This window comes from Megascapheus bottae, chromosome 14, assembly GCF_031878675.1.
Source record: "Megascapheus bottae isolate mThoBot1 chromosome 14, mThoBot2.hap1, whole genome shotgun sequence".
NCBI lineage: Eukaryota > Metazoa > Chordata > Mammalia > Rodentia > Geomyidae > Megascapheus > Megascapheus bottae.
The window spans coordinates 10017608-10033627 of record NC_143522.1 but is presented as its reverse complement, the minus strand read 5'-3'; the positions used below and the strand labels follow the sequence as shown (position 1 = coordinate 10033627).

At 37.1% G+C, this 16020-nt stretch overlaps 1 protein-coding gene across 3 annotated transcripts in view; it reads right to left on the bottom strand.

Moving 5' to 3' along the window:
* The window catches only part of Sipa1l1 (signal induced proliferation associated 1 like 1), a 298167-nt gene that overhangs the window by 62502 nt on the left and 219645 nt on the right, over positions 1 to 16020 (bottom strand). For all 3 annotated transcript variants that reach the window (XM_090344402.1, XM_090344404.1, XM_090344403.1), the window contains exons 8-11: positions 15914 to 16017; positions 9990 to 10147; positions 2695 to 3268; positions 1656 to 1930 (exon numbers count right to left, since the gene is read on the bottom strand). In XM_090344402.1, the coding sequence (XP_090200528.1) occupies positions 1656 to 1930; positions 2695 to 3268; positions 9990 to 10147; positions 15914 to 16017 (1111 nt within the window). The remainder of the gene's footprint in view (positions 1 to 1655; positions 1931 to 2694; positions 3269 to 9989; positions 10148 to 15913; positions 16018 to 16020) is intronic.

Genomic DNA, 16020 nt, shown 5'->3' with positions numbered 1-16020 from the left:
CCTAAAATTGGTAAGGCTTAGTTATTTTCTTTTGCTTAGAGACAACAAATAACAGTAGCCAAACAAGTAGGAGGAAAACAGGACACTTGAGAGTGTCCTGCGTCAGAACTCAGATCGCTCTCTGAGCCTCCATCCGTAGTGTTTGAATTCCAGTGCAGCAATGTGTTTAATATTAATGATGAAGTACTTGAGGAAATCTGAAAGGCTAATGGTACAACAGATCTTGTGGGCCTGCACAGTATATGCTCAGGAGATTGTTACAGTGGGTTTTTCAACTTCCAAATAACTGAAAGAACAAAGTTCTGCATATATTTTGGTTTCTTGAGAAATCTAGTTGTCTAAAACACAGGGCTTTTTTTTTTTTTTTAACTTTCAAATCAAGAAACGACACTGTGGGGCCGGGAGTTTGGCCTAGCGGTTAAAGTGCTTGCCTAGCATGCATGAAGACCCGGGTTCGATTCCTGGGTACCACATACATAGAAAAAAGCCAGAAGTGGTGGTGAGGCTCAAGTGGTAGAGCTCTAGCCTTGAGAAAGTCCAAGGACAGTGCTCAGGCCCTAAGCTTAAGACCAGGACTGACAAAAAAAAAAAAAAAAGATATTTATAAAAAAAAAAAAAGAAAGAAAGAAACGACACTGTATTTTAACACAGGTACATAATCCCTGGCTCATCTCTGAGAGAAATAGAACTAGGAACACTACAGTGAGCAAAGCTTGCTTGGAACAGAAGAACATTTGGTTATCATTGTTGCTTGATCTTTAAAGGACTCAAACCATCATAACTATTTATAATCTACTACCTGACAATCATAAATCCATGAGCATTCAGGTACAAGACAGGTCATTAGAAAGAAAAAAAGGCAAAGGACTTTATCTTAGCTTATAAGGCCTATGAATTATTTGAGAAACCTTAAGAGAAATTCTTAGAAAATAATGGCTAAAAATAACAGCTATTTTGGTAAATCCAGCAAAAATAGCATGTGCAAACCCAAAGAGAAAAAGAGACAGTTGATTAAATTTATTCTACCAGCAATCTCTTCAGGGACAGAGACATTTTTTTTCCCCCACAATGCTTCTGGTCTAGCAAAATGTGGGCAGGCAGACACTCCTCCATTTTCCCTTTCAGAGAAGGCTAGAGACCAAACTTCCAAGGCATCAGGAGCAGGGGCCCCACCTCATACAGATGCAGTCAGGAAAAACTCAAAGGTCACATTCAGCTGCCTTAGGCTCTCAGATAGCAGAATTCAAAACGACACTTTGAATTTTGGACAGTAACTGGGTACGAATGGGATAGTGAGGAGAATAAGAGCATCATGGAATATAAACAAGGAAAAAAAATCTGGCAGTTTAAGATGCTGAGTGTCCTTGGATTTGTTTCTTGGCTGCTGGAGCAAGATGTTTGAGAACATTACCAGACTTCTCTATCTGGAGCAACTTTATGAATCCAGAGATGTAAAGCTTGGGACTGGCCCAAATAGTCATTTTTTCTAGCTGTTTCTGCCACATGCTGAAAGGGAACTGTTATCTGAGTCAAGCTTTCCATGGAAGGAACTTGCAGCACTGCACAGAATCTACTGTTCCACACAACACCCTCCTCTCTACCTGCTAGTCATTCTATATCACACACAAACACCATCTTTCAGGTCTCAGACCCACCTTCGTGGGGTGCAGTCTTCATGGGGGGGAATGATGACAACTTTCACGGTGACAGATGTCCTCAGGAGATCAATCATCTGCTCATGGCTCAGGGTGGCCACAGCCACCTTGCAAATCTCCACCAGGCGGCTGCCCTGCCTCAGCCCTGCCTGCCAGGCATAGCCGTAAGGTTCCACATCGGCCACGATGCCCTCGTAGTTCACGTGAAAACCAAGCTGTCCTAACCCATTTCTTCGAAGAGTCATTTCCACTGATTCGCAACCTTTTGAAACAAACTAGAAAAGAGACCAAAGATTGGGGCTTAATGTATGAGGTATTAAGGAGTGGACATGGACCTGGAAAAATGCTGCAAAAGTAGGGCTACTGCTGAATGCCTATGATCAGCTGATGGACAGGCTGGTCATCCCTCTTTCATTCACCTTTGGTATAGCCAAATGTATCACACTGTTGCATCTAAAGAGCTTAATGGTTTTCCTGAGGTTTCAAGGAAACCTCTAACAGAGGCAAACAGGTTGCTGCCAGCAAGGAGAAGCTATAAAAAAAAAAAAAAAAATTCAAGGGGCCAGGAGTTTGGCCTAGTGGTAGAGCGTTTGCCTAGCATGCACGAAGACCTGGCTAGGTTCGACTCCTTGGTACCACGTACATAGAAAAAAGCCAGAAGTGGTGCTGAGGCTCAAGTGGTAGAGCACTAGCCTTGAAGAAAGCCCCAAGGACAGAGCTCAGGCCCTGAGTTCAAGCACAGGACTGGCAAAAAAAATTCAAGACAACAGATCCACTAATAACTCTTTTTAATATGTATATCAGTTGCCAAGATAGAGAAGGATCAGGTCACAGGCTAATGAGAAGTGTATACTCTCCCACTTAAAGGAAACTTTTCTTAATACATGATGAAAAACCTAGATGATGAAAAACATGATGAAAGCCTAAATCAACTCCATCAACTCGTGAGTTGCTTAATAAAATAGTACAAGTGTGAAACTAAGTAATGAAAACTATGCACAAGAAGTGGCACGTGAGTGAAAGAAAGGAAAAGACTCACCTGCAACCGTTTGACAATCTCTTTGATATCTTCATTGCTAATGAAACTCTCCACTGACACGCACTCTCCTCGCTCGTAGAAGATTTTGACGCTGGTGTCAGTAGAGGTCCACCCTATCACATCTCTGCAGGAACAATTGAAAACCACACTCTTCGTTTCCTGTTCAATGAGGACGATGAACTCATTGGAGATCCCAAGAAGACAGTCTATTTCCATAGCCTTGTTGTAGTCTTTGGCCCGCACTGTCCACACAATGGCCCCCATGCTACTGAGCTCAGCTCCTGGATATGGCTTAGACTTTTCCTTCTTCTTAGAGGCCAGAGAGATAAATGGAAACTTGCCAGAAGGGTCAATAGGGGTGTTGGTGACATTCTTTTCTGCCAGGTCCTTCAGGTATTCCTGGCGGGTCCGAGTTGCCATGGCCCGGAACTTTTCTGATTTATGAGCAGCATTTTCTGCATTAATCACTTTGGCCAAAAGAAAGTCCCTGAACACATTTGACTTGGGGAAAGTGACCCCTTTTGGAATAGGAGGTCCAAAGGAAGGCACATCTCTGGACCTGGTAACTGCCACACTAGGAGACAAAGTGAAAATCAAGGAGAAAGAGTATATCAATATTTATCAGTCTTACAACATCAAAACAACATATATGTTTACAAGCAGAGACCTGGGTGAGTAGAGTGGTATAATACTTACCTAGCAAGTACAAGGTTCCAGATTAAAATCTCATGGAAAAACAAAGGACATGCCTCAAAAGAGCATTAATTGCTTATCGCCTTCCTCAAAGCAATACACATTTCTACTATTATTAACATCATTTTTTATTCAATCATATTTAGACTTCAGGGAATATAAAATATTTTTATTTTCTCTCTTTCTTCCTTTCTTTTTAAAATTTATTTATTTATTTATTTATTTATTTTGTGGATCATGGGGTTTTGAACTCTGGAACCGGGCACTGTCCCTGAGCTCTTCAGATCAAGGCTACCACCCTATCCTTTGAGCCACAGTCCCTGATTAATTGGAGATAAGAGTTCCATGGTCTTTAGTGCCTGGGCTGTCTTTGAACCATGATTCTCAGATCTCAGGCTCCTGAGTAGGTAGGATTACAGGAGTGAGTCATCGTACCTGGCTTCATAAAATATTTTTCTAAACCACAAAAAGAAAGTTGAGGGCTGGGAGTTTGGCCTAGTGGTAGAGTGCTTGCCCAGCATTCAGGAAGACCCAGGTTGGATTCCTCAGTACTACATGCAAAGAAAAATGCTAGAGGTGGTGCTGAGGCTCAGGTGGTAGAGTTGTAGCCCTGAGAAAGTACAAGGACAGTGCTCAGGCCCTGAGCTCAAGCCCAGGACTGGCAAAAGAAAAAAATAGTTAAAAAAACTTCCAATTCCTTAATAGGAGACTAAACTCCATCAATAAAACCTTTATCCTAATACTCGACATAAAAATCAAATGTATTTTGAATACCTAGAGATTGTTTTGGGGGTAGAAGGTTACTACAATTATCGAATCTTACAGAACACAAGCACACACTGTTTTAGAGCACCAATGTGCCCTTCATTTTAGATAGGATGCCTGTAGACAACTTATTACGAAAATATCAGAAGATACATAACATATAGGAAGTGAATTGTATTAAAATTAAATATTATATTTTGGCCTATGCCATGATGTGATCAGATTAAAAGCATAATTTAAAAAATTGAGTAATAGAATGATTATGATCTTTACATAATAACAACAATGCTTTAACTCTGTATATACTTCAAGTTGTGCCAGTACTAGGGCTAGAATGCAGAGCCTAGCACTGTAGTAGGCTAGTAGTGCTATACCATTTAAGCCATGGCTCAATTCCAGTTTTTTGGTGGTTGATTGGCAATAAGACTTCCAAGGACTTTCCAGCCTGGTCTGGCTTTGAACAGAAATCCTCAGATCTCAGCTACTTAGCCTCCTAAGTAGCTAGACACCAATGCCTGGAAAACTGTAATTTTTTTTTTAACTGAGCCATTCTTTTGTATAACTTCTCTGTCTTTGGTATGTAATTCTGACAATCTACTTGTGAGAAACATATTTTCCTTTTCCCATTTTGTTTCCATCATTTCTTCTGTATATATATTTCTAAAACTATGACTGAGAAAAAAGCCATATGCATAGCTGTATTGACCTATTAATTTAAAACATAAAAGAGAATAGTTAAATACTAAATTTAGAAACATCAAAAATCCTAAATTTCTGCTGTTTTTTTTAAACAGAGGTTAAATGTAACAGAAGTGAAGTAGAGAGGTTGTATCTCCACATTATGTTCTAAGATTACATGTGATAACCACAGCCAAATCTTGAGATGTCTGGAAATTATGATTCTAACAGTTCAAACAATTGTCTTCTCAGATGATATAAAAGTAAATCAATTACGCAACTGTAGTAAGTATGAAAGAAAAACATGTAACTGGCTTCATCTAAACTCACAGAATGGGAATCAGTGAGTATATACCTTTCAAATTAAGCTGAGGAGCAGTTTCACATTCTCTATTTTAAGATACCTAGCTTTATTTTTATTATACCTTATGAAACAGGATAAAAATCAGTACCCTTATGACATAACTATTTGGTGAGATGGAAAAGATATACTATCATAAGATACAGATTTGCTATTTTTTTTTATTCTACAAGTTTATGAAGAAAAGAAAAGACTACCTGACTTACATTGTAACAAAGAAAGATGTCAAGTGGCGCTATATTTTCCAACTGAAGAATTCAAAGAAACCTCTATATTGCATGCATTATAGCCTAATTATACCAGTATTAGAAAGGCAATTTCTCTTGTCTGTTGTAAACTGTCTGAGTTGAATGCTGACAGCTATATAATTTTAATTTGATTTTATTTTTTATTCCTTCGGAAGTCGAGCAAAAGATGCTGAAATCTAGATTTGCTTGATTTTCTCAGAGGAATCCTGTAAGTGTCCAGAAATACTTAGTATTTTTCCATTTAAAACAGGCTATTTCTTCTGTTTCTAATTTCACTCAAATCATTTATTCTTCTGCAGGGAACAGCTGGGATTTTATTTTAAACAAGGACAGGAACACTCTTAGTAGAGGGGTGTGATTATGAGTACCATCCATTTATTTGCCCTCAAACCCATTGGCTTGCTATAGATCTATTTATTAAGTGACAGAATTTGAGACAAACATACACTGAAAACCTACCAATAATTAGAAACCTCCAGAATGAACTAAAGGAGAGAATTCAACCTTTAACATGTAATTATCAGTGATTCACCAAGGTAGGGAGGTAGATGATACAGACACTAAAATCAGCTTTGCTTTATCACGAATAGAATCTTCACAGAAAAAAGAAGACAAGGAAGATGAAACCTTAGAATGCTCTTTTCAAATGAAGAGTTTTGTTTAGGATAAATCTAACTTTCAGGTTTCTACAAGGCTAAGGGCTTATTAATTTCAATGCTACATATGCTGAACTCTTGATAATAAAGCCTGGTTTAAGCAAAAAAAGAATCATTTGTCTAAATAAAAACATTTGCTATAGTTAATTAAGACATACTAATTCTAAATAGTTCTTGCTATTTTTAGAAACAGATTCTCCAAAAAAGAGCCTCATCTTGGCCAAACTTCTGTTAGCTGTACTAGTCTGCAACACTGTGTCCCAGAAATAATACTTCCTTTTCAGTTACACAGCTATGGTTTATGTACTAGGTAGGCTTGTGGACTAGGCTATTCCGTCCAGGAGGCAAACCTGGAGGACAAACAATGCAAAGAGACTGAAGCAGTTAAGGAGCTGCTAGCACCCCTGCTCTTCAAACTCTTCTAATAAACATCTTGAGCTTTATTTTAAGAATTCACCTTGATTTTACAAAAACCACTAAGGAACATTTCTACAACATCTGAGAACAACATCTGGGAACTAGATAGTGTGCTGTGTTTATCTCCCTATGAACATACAGATCCTGTCACTTCTTCAGGAAAGATGCAGAGAAGTGAGATGATTTACACAGAGCTGTCAGAGAGCGCCAGGGTCAAGTGTATCAAACAGAGAGCTCAAGGCAAGATATTACACTTTCCTCACTTCCAAACTCAAGATACTTGCTAAAGAATACTATCCACATGAGTCTCATGGTCAGAGATCACCACAAGGCTTGATGTAATGGATTATGGTCGTGTAACATCTGCTGGTATCAAACACCTTGGATGAAGTAGTGGTCTTGATACTCAAAGCCAAATTAAATGAGATACATCTGACACCAAAACTTTAAAAGTACAATGGAAACAACAATACTGATCCTTCAATATTTACTACATTCTAGACCCTAAACTAAGCTACTGATTACAATTAACATTTGTTTTGAAGGCTTGGGATTGCTTTCTTAAAAAAATAAGTACTTATTGCTACCATAGTTTTTAAATTAATTATTACTTAATTCTTATCAAATAAGGAAACTAGTTGCTTACAATGTCTTAAGATTACCTTTATGGTCTATTTTGCCTAAATTAAGACTCAAGGTCCACATACAGAAATTAATTCATCTTTTTTTTTTTCCCACTTGTGGTGGGGATGGAAGCCAGGGTCTTTAATGCATGCTAAACAATCCTCTACCACCTTCTGAATTCATCCATAAGGCCATGTTGCCCTATCTGCTGTACTCCTTATCCATTGGCTTAGCTAGAGGTTGGATCAGATTCAGATTTAATGAAGGGGGACTGATTCATAGGTGAGGTTGTGTTTTTCCATTATGAGGCACACATTTGTCTCTTTTTATGATGCTGGCAGCCTTTGATCATCAAGGCTAAATCCATTAATTCATTTAGTTGTTGAGAAAAATGGTGATATTCTACCCTGTGTTTTTTCTTTCTTGCCCTCAGGGGCAAGTGAAGTATATTTGGTTGTTCATCTTTAATCAAATGACCTCATACTGCTTTGCTTATTGAATTTGTATCTTTGATGTGAGTAGTGTTTCTGCATCTCCCCTAACAATAACTACATATTGATGCTTTTCTGTATATTCTTGCCTGTAACGGCTCTTTCATCTTTTTGATTTGTTGCTTCTAATTTGCTCTATCAGCTGGGACTGGCAATTAAGTTACTGTAATGATGCAAATAAAATAACTGAAGGGCTTCACTGATCAATTATAGGGCATTCTTTAGTACACAGACTTAAGTGACTGAACACTTGTTTATGTCAAGACTATCCAAGGTTAACTGGCTTCTAGAATTAGTCAGTTTTTCCTATATAAACTTTCAGTCCTCAGGGAAAAATAACACTTCATTATTTCAGGATCTTATCTCTGGACCCACTCTTAATTTTTCTTTGTCCCAGGGTGTAAGTAGTACATGCCTAAGTACTGGGTAGATAGTGAAATATAAACAGAAAAGAGTAACTTCCAAATTATTATTGTTATTGTACCTAGTAACAGTGGATAAATTTCTCTAAAATTTTATGTTACTCTGATTGCCCAGCATTGCAAAAAACTCTACTGCTTAGTTCTCTGTCCTACAGTACAAGTCCCCTAACTGTGCTCTGCCTCTGCTTCCCTGTCTCTATTTTGGGCACACATGACTATTCATTACTCCTAGATTCATTCTTCTTGCTCCCGCTGAATGCCATCCACCCGTGCTCCAAAACAGACAGTGTCACTTTTGTATTATCTCTCTAACTTGATTTTGCAGTTCTCTACATCCCATTTTCATGTAAACTTGTCATGGAGAAAGATTTCTAGAGATGAGAATGGCTGAAGCAGTTGCAGTGCAATTTATGTTTCAATTTAGTTGAAAAAAAAATGATGCTTCCATGATGTACACTTCAGATACCAAGTAGGTGTCAGTAAGAAAAACAAAAAACAAAAAATGAGGATTCCTACTGCAAAAAGTTGGGATCAGAAGATTTTAAATGATAGAAAAGCCTTTGATGTACTCTCACTTACTAGATTAGGTAAATTAGATCTAAATAATTTTTAGAAGAATTTGTATATTTAGAATAACTCTGTTTCCACCATAGTGGCAGCAATGAAAGAGAACTATAAATTAATATCCCTATCCCTATTAGTTGGGAAAGAAGTTATGGTTTGAAGAAAATTCATAGTGGTAAAATTATTTGAAGGCTCTTATATTTATTTTCATAAGGAAATAAGCTCCTCTTCCCTCCCTATCCCCAACAATACAAACTGCAAAAAGGTCCAAGTGGGGCGCAGTAGCTCACATCTGTAATCCTAGATACTCAGGAAGCTGAGATGTGAGGATCAAGGTTCAAAGCCAGCCTGGGCACTAAAAAGTCCGTGAGACTCTTATCTCCAATTAACCACCTGAAAACCAGAAGTGGCACTGTGGCTCAAGGAGTAGGGTGGTGGCCTTGAGCTCAGGAGCTCAGGGACAGCGCCCAGGCCCAGAGTTCAAGTCCCACGACTGACCCCCCCCAAAAAAAACCCCCAAAAAGTTGCAAAAAGGTACCTGTTTACTCTAAGCCTCTAAACACCTCTGACATTCCATAAACTAAAGGAAATATATGCAGCTCATTTGAGAAAGTCAATGAAGAATCCTTATGTGTACAGTAGAAAAACAAAATTGTAACTGCAATTTTTGTGATTTTTCAATGATGATACAAACATACATTCTCTTAGACTTATAAAAATTGGCTAAAAATTCACAAATGAGAGCAACATATTGTTGGGTCTTCACACAAACTTTACAACTAGGAAATTGCAGATGTACTTACGAATCATAAGCAGGAGTGTGTTCAGTGCTCTACTATTAGCAAAGACAAACAGAATATCACATGGTGGCATTAAAAAAAGGTGGGTGCTCCAGCCAACAGATAAAAATAAGGGAGATAAACTCATTTTCCGTGTGTGTACTTGTGTTAAATACATGTACCTAACGGACCTAATTATACCCTAAGTAAGGGCTTAGGCTTTAAAAAAATAATATTTAAAAAAAACAAACTTCTCTCCTAATTATTATGATCATTTGTTTTCTGCTCCTGCCAGACCAAAAACCATATATGATTAGCATATGAGTAATTGGCTAGTTGGTGACCAGATGGTATGGATGAAGGACACCACACAAGGAGGAGGTGCAAATGGAAACGACAGGTGTCTGACCAAGTTTGGGAAGAAATGCCAACACCACCAGGTTATGTCATTATGTGAATTCAGCCAAGTATACACACAATGTGAAGACAAAGCAAATAGTAACAGACTCATATTGTCACTTCAGAAACTACAGCTGGATGGTGCTTCTGCACAATAGCCAATGTCTACAAAGCCAATGTTGTAGTACCCACACATACCTGTAACAGACATTGTCCGTGCAAGGGTTGTGAGCCCGGACAATAACGAAAACATGCTGGAAGTGAGACCGGATATTTTTGGGGCTAAATGGCTGTGCTCCAGGTTCTTGGAAAACAATTGTTACGATGTCATTGCCAATGTGACGCTTCCGCAGGAGCTAAAAGAAAAAATAAACAACCAACATAAGTGACAATGCTCTGATTGTCTACCTGCCAATCCCCTCAGGTAACTATATTTAAAACATTAATTACTAAACTATACACATCAGGTTAAGAAATCTACAGTTACTATCAATATATTACAATGTCTTATCATTCCCTCCAGGAAAGATATGGAAACTGTACAGAAGACATCCGTTCAAACAGATCTGATAATCAACACTTGCTAATGTCTATTACGCCAAGTCCCACCATCTTCAAATCTTGAGTTTCTATAACAGTTCAATTTTCACGTAAACTTGCCATGTGGAAGCCTTGTAGAAATGAGCATGGCTGAAGTAATTACACCACAATTTATGTTTTGGTTTCATTGGCTTTGTTTAAATAGAAAATATTAGCTAAGGTGTTTTCTGACAGAATCCTATATCACAAGCTGAGAATAAAGAAATTAATAATATTTTATAGTGTAGTAACAAAGGCAGGTTAAATTGTATGGTGGTTGGTAAATTCAGAGACACCATAATATTCTAGGACAGGGCTTTTTCAGGGAAAGGTTTGTAAGACAGTTAACAGCAGTAATGTAAAGAAAAACAGGCTGGGAGTTGGTCTAGTGGTAGAGTGCTTGCCTAGTAAGAAATGGGTTCAATTCCTCAGTATCACATACACAGAAAAAGAAGCCAGAGATGATGCTGTGGGGCTCAAGTGGTAGAGCTCTGGCCTTGAGAAAAAGCCCAAGGACAGTGCCTAGCCCTAAGTTCAAGCCCTGGGACTGGAAAAAGAAAAGAAAAGAAAATTAAACAAAATTTATATGTCTCATACTTAGGAGCTGTAAGGCATAGGCTTCTACTCACAAAATTTATTTTAAAATTTGGTAATGACATGGGCTAGGGTTGTGGTTCAACTGGTACATTGTCTGTGAGCAAGTGCAAGGCTCTGAGTTCAAACCCCAGTGCTATTTTAAAAAAAGTAAGTCCAGTGACATTAAGATACCCAAATTATGTACCAGTAAAATCAACAACTTACTACTGGCTGTCAGCTGGAAGAAATAACAGACTGGATTGAGAACTGAGACTTAAAATGTACTTTCAACTTTAGAAATTTAAAGGCATTTCAAATTATTTTCCAGTGAGGCAATTTACTTCATTTCTAAATATGATATATTTATCATATGTTATACAAATAAAATTTAGTCTGAATGATTACCCTACAGAATATACTGATAACTTAAAATCAATACACTGAAGATGGACATAAAAATATACTACTGATCTGTACACTGTATATCTACAATTCCTGCACAGATGATGTCATAGTCATTTTACATTTTTCAACATATGTGAAGTTGATATTAATAAAGAAGTCAAATAGAAACATTTTATGGTATATATGTATATGATGAAAGATTATATACAATGCAGATTTTATATGCAATACAGATTTAAAAAGATTTTCTATATTTTTCCAAACATAAGATCATTTCTTTTTTTTCATATATTTTTATTGTAATTAATAGAAGGGTTACATTATATTTGCCAGATAGAAGGTGCATTAATTCACATACATTGATACCCTTTCTCATATCTTGGTCCCCATTTCCCTACCCCCAATTTTCACCCCCCATCTTGTTTTCCCCCCTTCCCTATCCAATTTCAAATAACCAAACACAAATATACCCAATATATCAGATAACAAAGTGAGATACTGTAACAATATGAGATAACCAAGGGACAGCAAAAGAGATGAGAGATAATATAGTACATTAAGGACAACAATCACTCATTATATGGCTTTTGTTTCTATATCCTAGAGGTCCTTTCAATTAGCTTCATACTATATGGCCTTATATATCTAGGTTTTGCTCTATTGCAAATCTCTGCTAGGTTTCTACTGATTATGACAAATGAGGGAAACCATTGAGCCTATGTTCCTTTGAGTCTGGTTTACTTCACTTAATATGATTTTTTTCTAAGTCTTTCCATTTCCTAACAAATGAGGCCATGTCACTCTTTCTGACAGCAGCATAGAATTCCATTGTGTACAAATACTACAGCTTGTTGATCCACTCATCAACTGAGGGACATTTGGGTTGGTTCCATATCTTTGCTATGATAAATAGTGCTGCAATGAACATCGTTGTGCTAGTAAATTTAGTATGTCCTTGCTTCTGGACGATTGGGTAAATGCCTGGTAGTAGAATTGCTGGGTCATAGGGGAGCTCTATGTTTAGTCTTTTGAGGAACTGCCATACTGCTTTCCATAGTTGTTGAACGAGTTTGCACTCCCACCAATAGTGTAGTAGTGATCCCTCCTGGCCACATCCCCTCCAGCATCTGTTGTTATTAGTTTTCTTGATCCTGGCCATTCTAATTGGAGTGAGGTGGAATCTTAGAGTTGTTTTGATTTGCATTTCTTTTATGACCAGAGATGTTGAGCATTTCCTCATGTGTCTATAGGCCATTTTTGATTCTTCCAAACATAAGATCATTTCTATAAAGCAACAAAATTCACTAGCTAGAGAATAAAAATGCCTTAATATATAGAATACAGAATTACTTTCTCACTTTGATGTAAGACCATAATAGATGTACGCACGTGCATGCGCACACAAGCATTTGAATTCAGGGCCTCTAACTCTGGAATCAACTCATTTGCTCATGGCTGGCACCCTACCACTTGAGTCAGCTTTGTTTTCTACTGGTTAACTAGAGATGGAATTTTTCAGATTTTTCTGACAAGGCTGGCTTTAAACCCTCCAGATCTTATTCATCTAAGTGCTAGGATTATAGGCATGATCACAAGCACCCAGCTAGACCATAATATATTTCAAACAATAGCTAAAAACCTAGATACAAAAGGCCATATAGGATGAAGCTAAATGAAAGGACCTCCAGGATATGGAAACAAGAGCTTTATAACATGTTTGTTGTTTTTAATGTACTATACTATGTTATTTATTTCTCATATCTTTTGTTGTCCCTTTGTTATTCTCATATTGTTACAGTATCTTACCTTGTTATCTGGTATACTGTATATTCATTTGTTTATTTGAAATAGGAAACGGAAAGGGGGAAAACAAGATGAGGGGGAGACGGAGGGGAGAGGAAAATGGGGACATATGTGAAGTAATACACCTTCTAACTGGAGAATATAACTGTAACCCTTCTATTAATTATAATAAAAAAGAAAAAATTGACTTAAATAATTCAGTCCTCTGATTAAATTATTTAAACAGTTGTCCATTCAAATGGCACCTCACTCTTCCCAGGACTTAAACTTATTTAATAGTCATATGTTGTTATTAACTATTTTACCTGGATAAATTTCATATTTCTCTTCTTAGGAATCAGGTAGAATAAATCTTTACCCCCTCTTAAAATACCATTAGTTAATGTTTGTAGTTTCTTTTCTCCTCTACTGATTAATCAGAGTAAGAATCTAATATATCTTTCTTTTTATTTATTTAATTTATTTTAATTGCATTTTATTGTCAGGATGATGTATAGAGGGGTTACAGTTACATTCACTGGGTAATGAGTACATTACTTCTTGAAACTTGATACCCTTTTTCATGTTTTTGTCTCCATTTCCCTCCTCTCACCCACTTCCAATCATCTTGTTTTCTCCCTTCCCTTCCCTATTTCAAATAAACAAGCATATATACAATATACCAGGTAACAAAGTCAGATACAGTAACAACATGAGATTAACCATAAGTGGAAAAAAAAGAGAAAATAAGCAACTTCACTTCATATAGTACATTAAGAATAACAACCACAAAGATAAACCTCTTGTTTCTATAACCTAGAGTTCATTTCATTTAGTCTCATCCTGTATGACCATATGTAGATAGCTTTTGAGGTATTATGATCCTCTGGTAGAAGAATCCTAGATGTGTACTAATTATTACAAATGAGGCAAACCATTGGACCTATGTTCCTCTGGGTCAGGCTTACTTCAGTTAATATTATTTTTTCCAAGTCTTTCCATTTCTTTATGAATGGGGCAATGTCATTCTGATGGCAGCATAGAATTCCACTGTATGTAAGTACTAGATCTTCTTGATCCATTCCTCTACTGAGGGACATCTGGGTTGGCTCCATATCTTCATTATGGTAAGTAATGCTGCAATGAACACTGTTGAGCTAGTAGCTTTAGTTTGGCCTTGTTTCTGGGCATTTAGGTAAATGCCCAAGAGTGGGATTGCTGGGTCATAGGGGAACTCTTTGATTCATTTGAAATTCATTTGGTGCAGGGTGACATATAAGGATCCAACTTTAGTTTTCTACAGGTGCTTAACCAATTCTGTGAGCACCATTTGTTAAAGGCTGTCATTCTTTCATGTTATTTCTTTTTGGCTCCCTTATCGAAGATCCATAGGTCTGTGGGTTGATTTCTGGGTCTTCAGTTCTATTCCATTGATCCTCGGACCTACTCTTATGCCAGTACCAAGCTGTTTTGAGAATCTAGCATATCTTTCTTAACATATTTTGTTTTGTTTTTGGTGCTGCAAGAGTTGGAACTCAGGGGTGCCTATTGCTTGCTAGGCTGATGCTCTACTACGACTACTTGAACCATACCTCCAGACATGCTTTTTGCTGGTTAATTTGGGGACAAAATATACCAATCTGAGCTGGTCTAAAACTTTGATGCTCTAGATTTGCCTCCTGGGTATTAAGAATTACAGTTATGAGCCACTGGAGCTGAGTTACTATTGTGCTTCTCTCTCAGAAAAATGTAGACTATAGAGTTTGTATCAAAGAAACTGTTAACAAAGTCCAGGTCAGGGAACTTAACATAGGGTTATTTCATATTTATAACTGATTCATTGCTTTATTTCCTGATTTTGATTACTTTGGTAATCAGGAAAAGCAATATTTTGTTAGCTAGATTAGTAATTCAATCAAATTACCTAAAGTGATGATGTATTAGATTAGATCAGTGTTTGGTTATATTCTGTAAAAGAGGATGTGATTCATTCTGCAGCTGGCTGGAGTTGTGGTAGCACAAATGACAATAATAAAAGTCTTTCTACTTTAAGGTCAGAAGTAAAACTAGAGTGAGAATCTGTGAGTTTTCTACTTCTTCCAAATTTCAGTCTGATATGGTTCATTTAAAATTTGTCACTTCTTACTTTCTGCATTTTACTATCTTGGATCCATTTAGTTTTGGGGCATTGTGCTTTTAGTTGTTTTAAAGATAAGACTCTGGATCTAATATACATATATGCAACTTTTACTTAAGTTCTTTGCTATCACCTGATGAACAGGTTAGGAAAGAACATTATTATCAGATGCTGCTGACAGCATGCTGATGCATCTGATAATAATGCTGACATTATCCTAACTTTTCTTCAAGTTAAAATATGGAATTTCCTTTGAAATTTCAATTAAACACCATTACTTTTCTCCTTTGTGCATTGGCCTCTTATAAGAACCTTCACCCATTCCTATCTAGTCTTCCAACTCTTACTAGTCATCTATTCACTATGACTTCAACTTGCTCTTTTCAGATTTCATGAAACTTCTACCTTATAGGTGAAAAGCAAATGATTAATCCATATAGCTATACAACTGGCTGTTAACCTAGAATTTGTGTCTCATCATTTGTTTGCAGCTCATCTGCCATTCTTTATTTCTACAAAGCACAAAGCTTCCTGTTGCTATAACAGGTGCAACGATGAATCTAGATTTTATGAAGATGCCACTTGGGCTTGAGTGGGGAAGTGAATCGAAGGGGAAAACACAAATGACATAAGGATCTCTTACCTGTTGCTTGTTGTTAGGTGTGTAGGGCAGCATAGTAGAAACATGAAACATAATTTCATAGTCTTTGTATGCTGTGTACAGAGAATGGGTTCCAGTGGAGTCAGCTA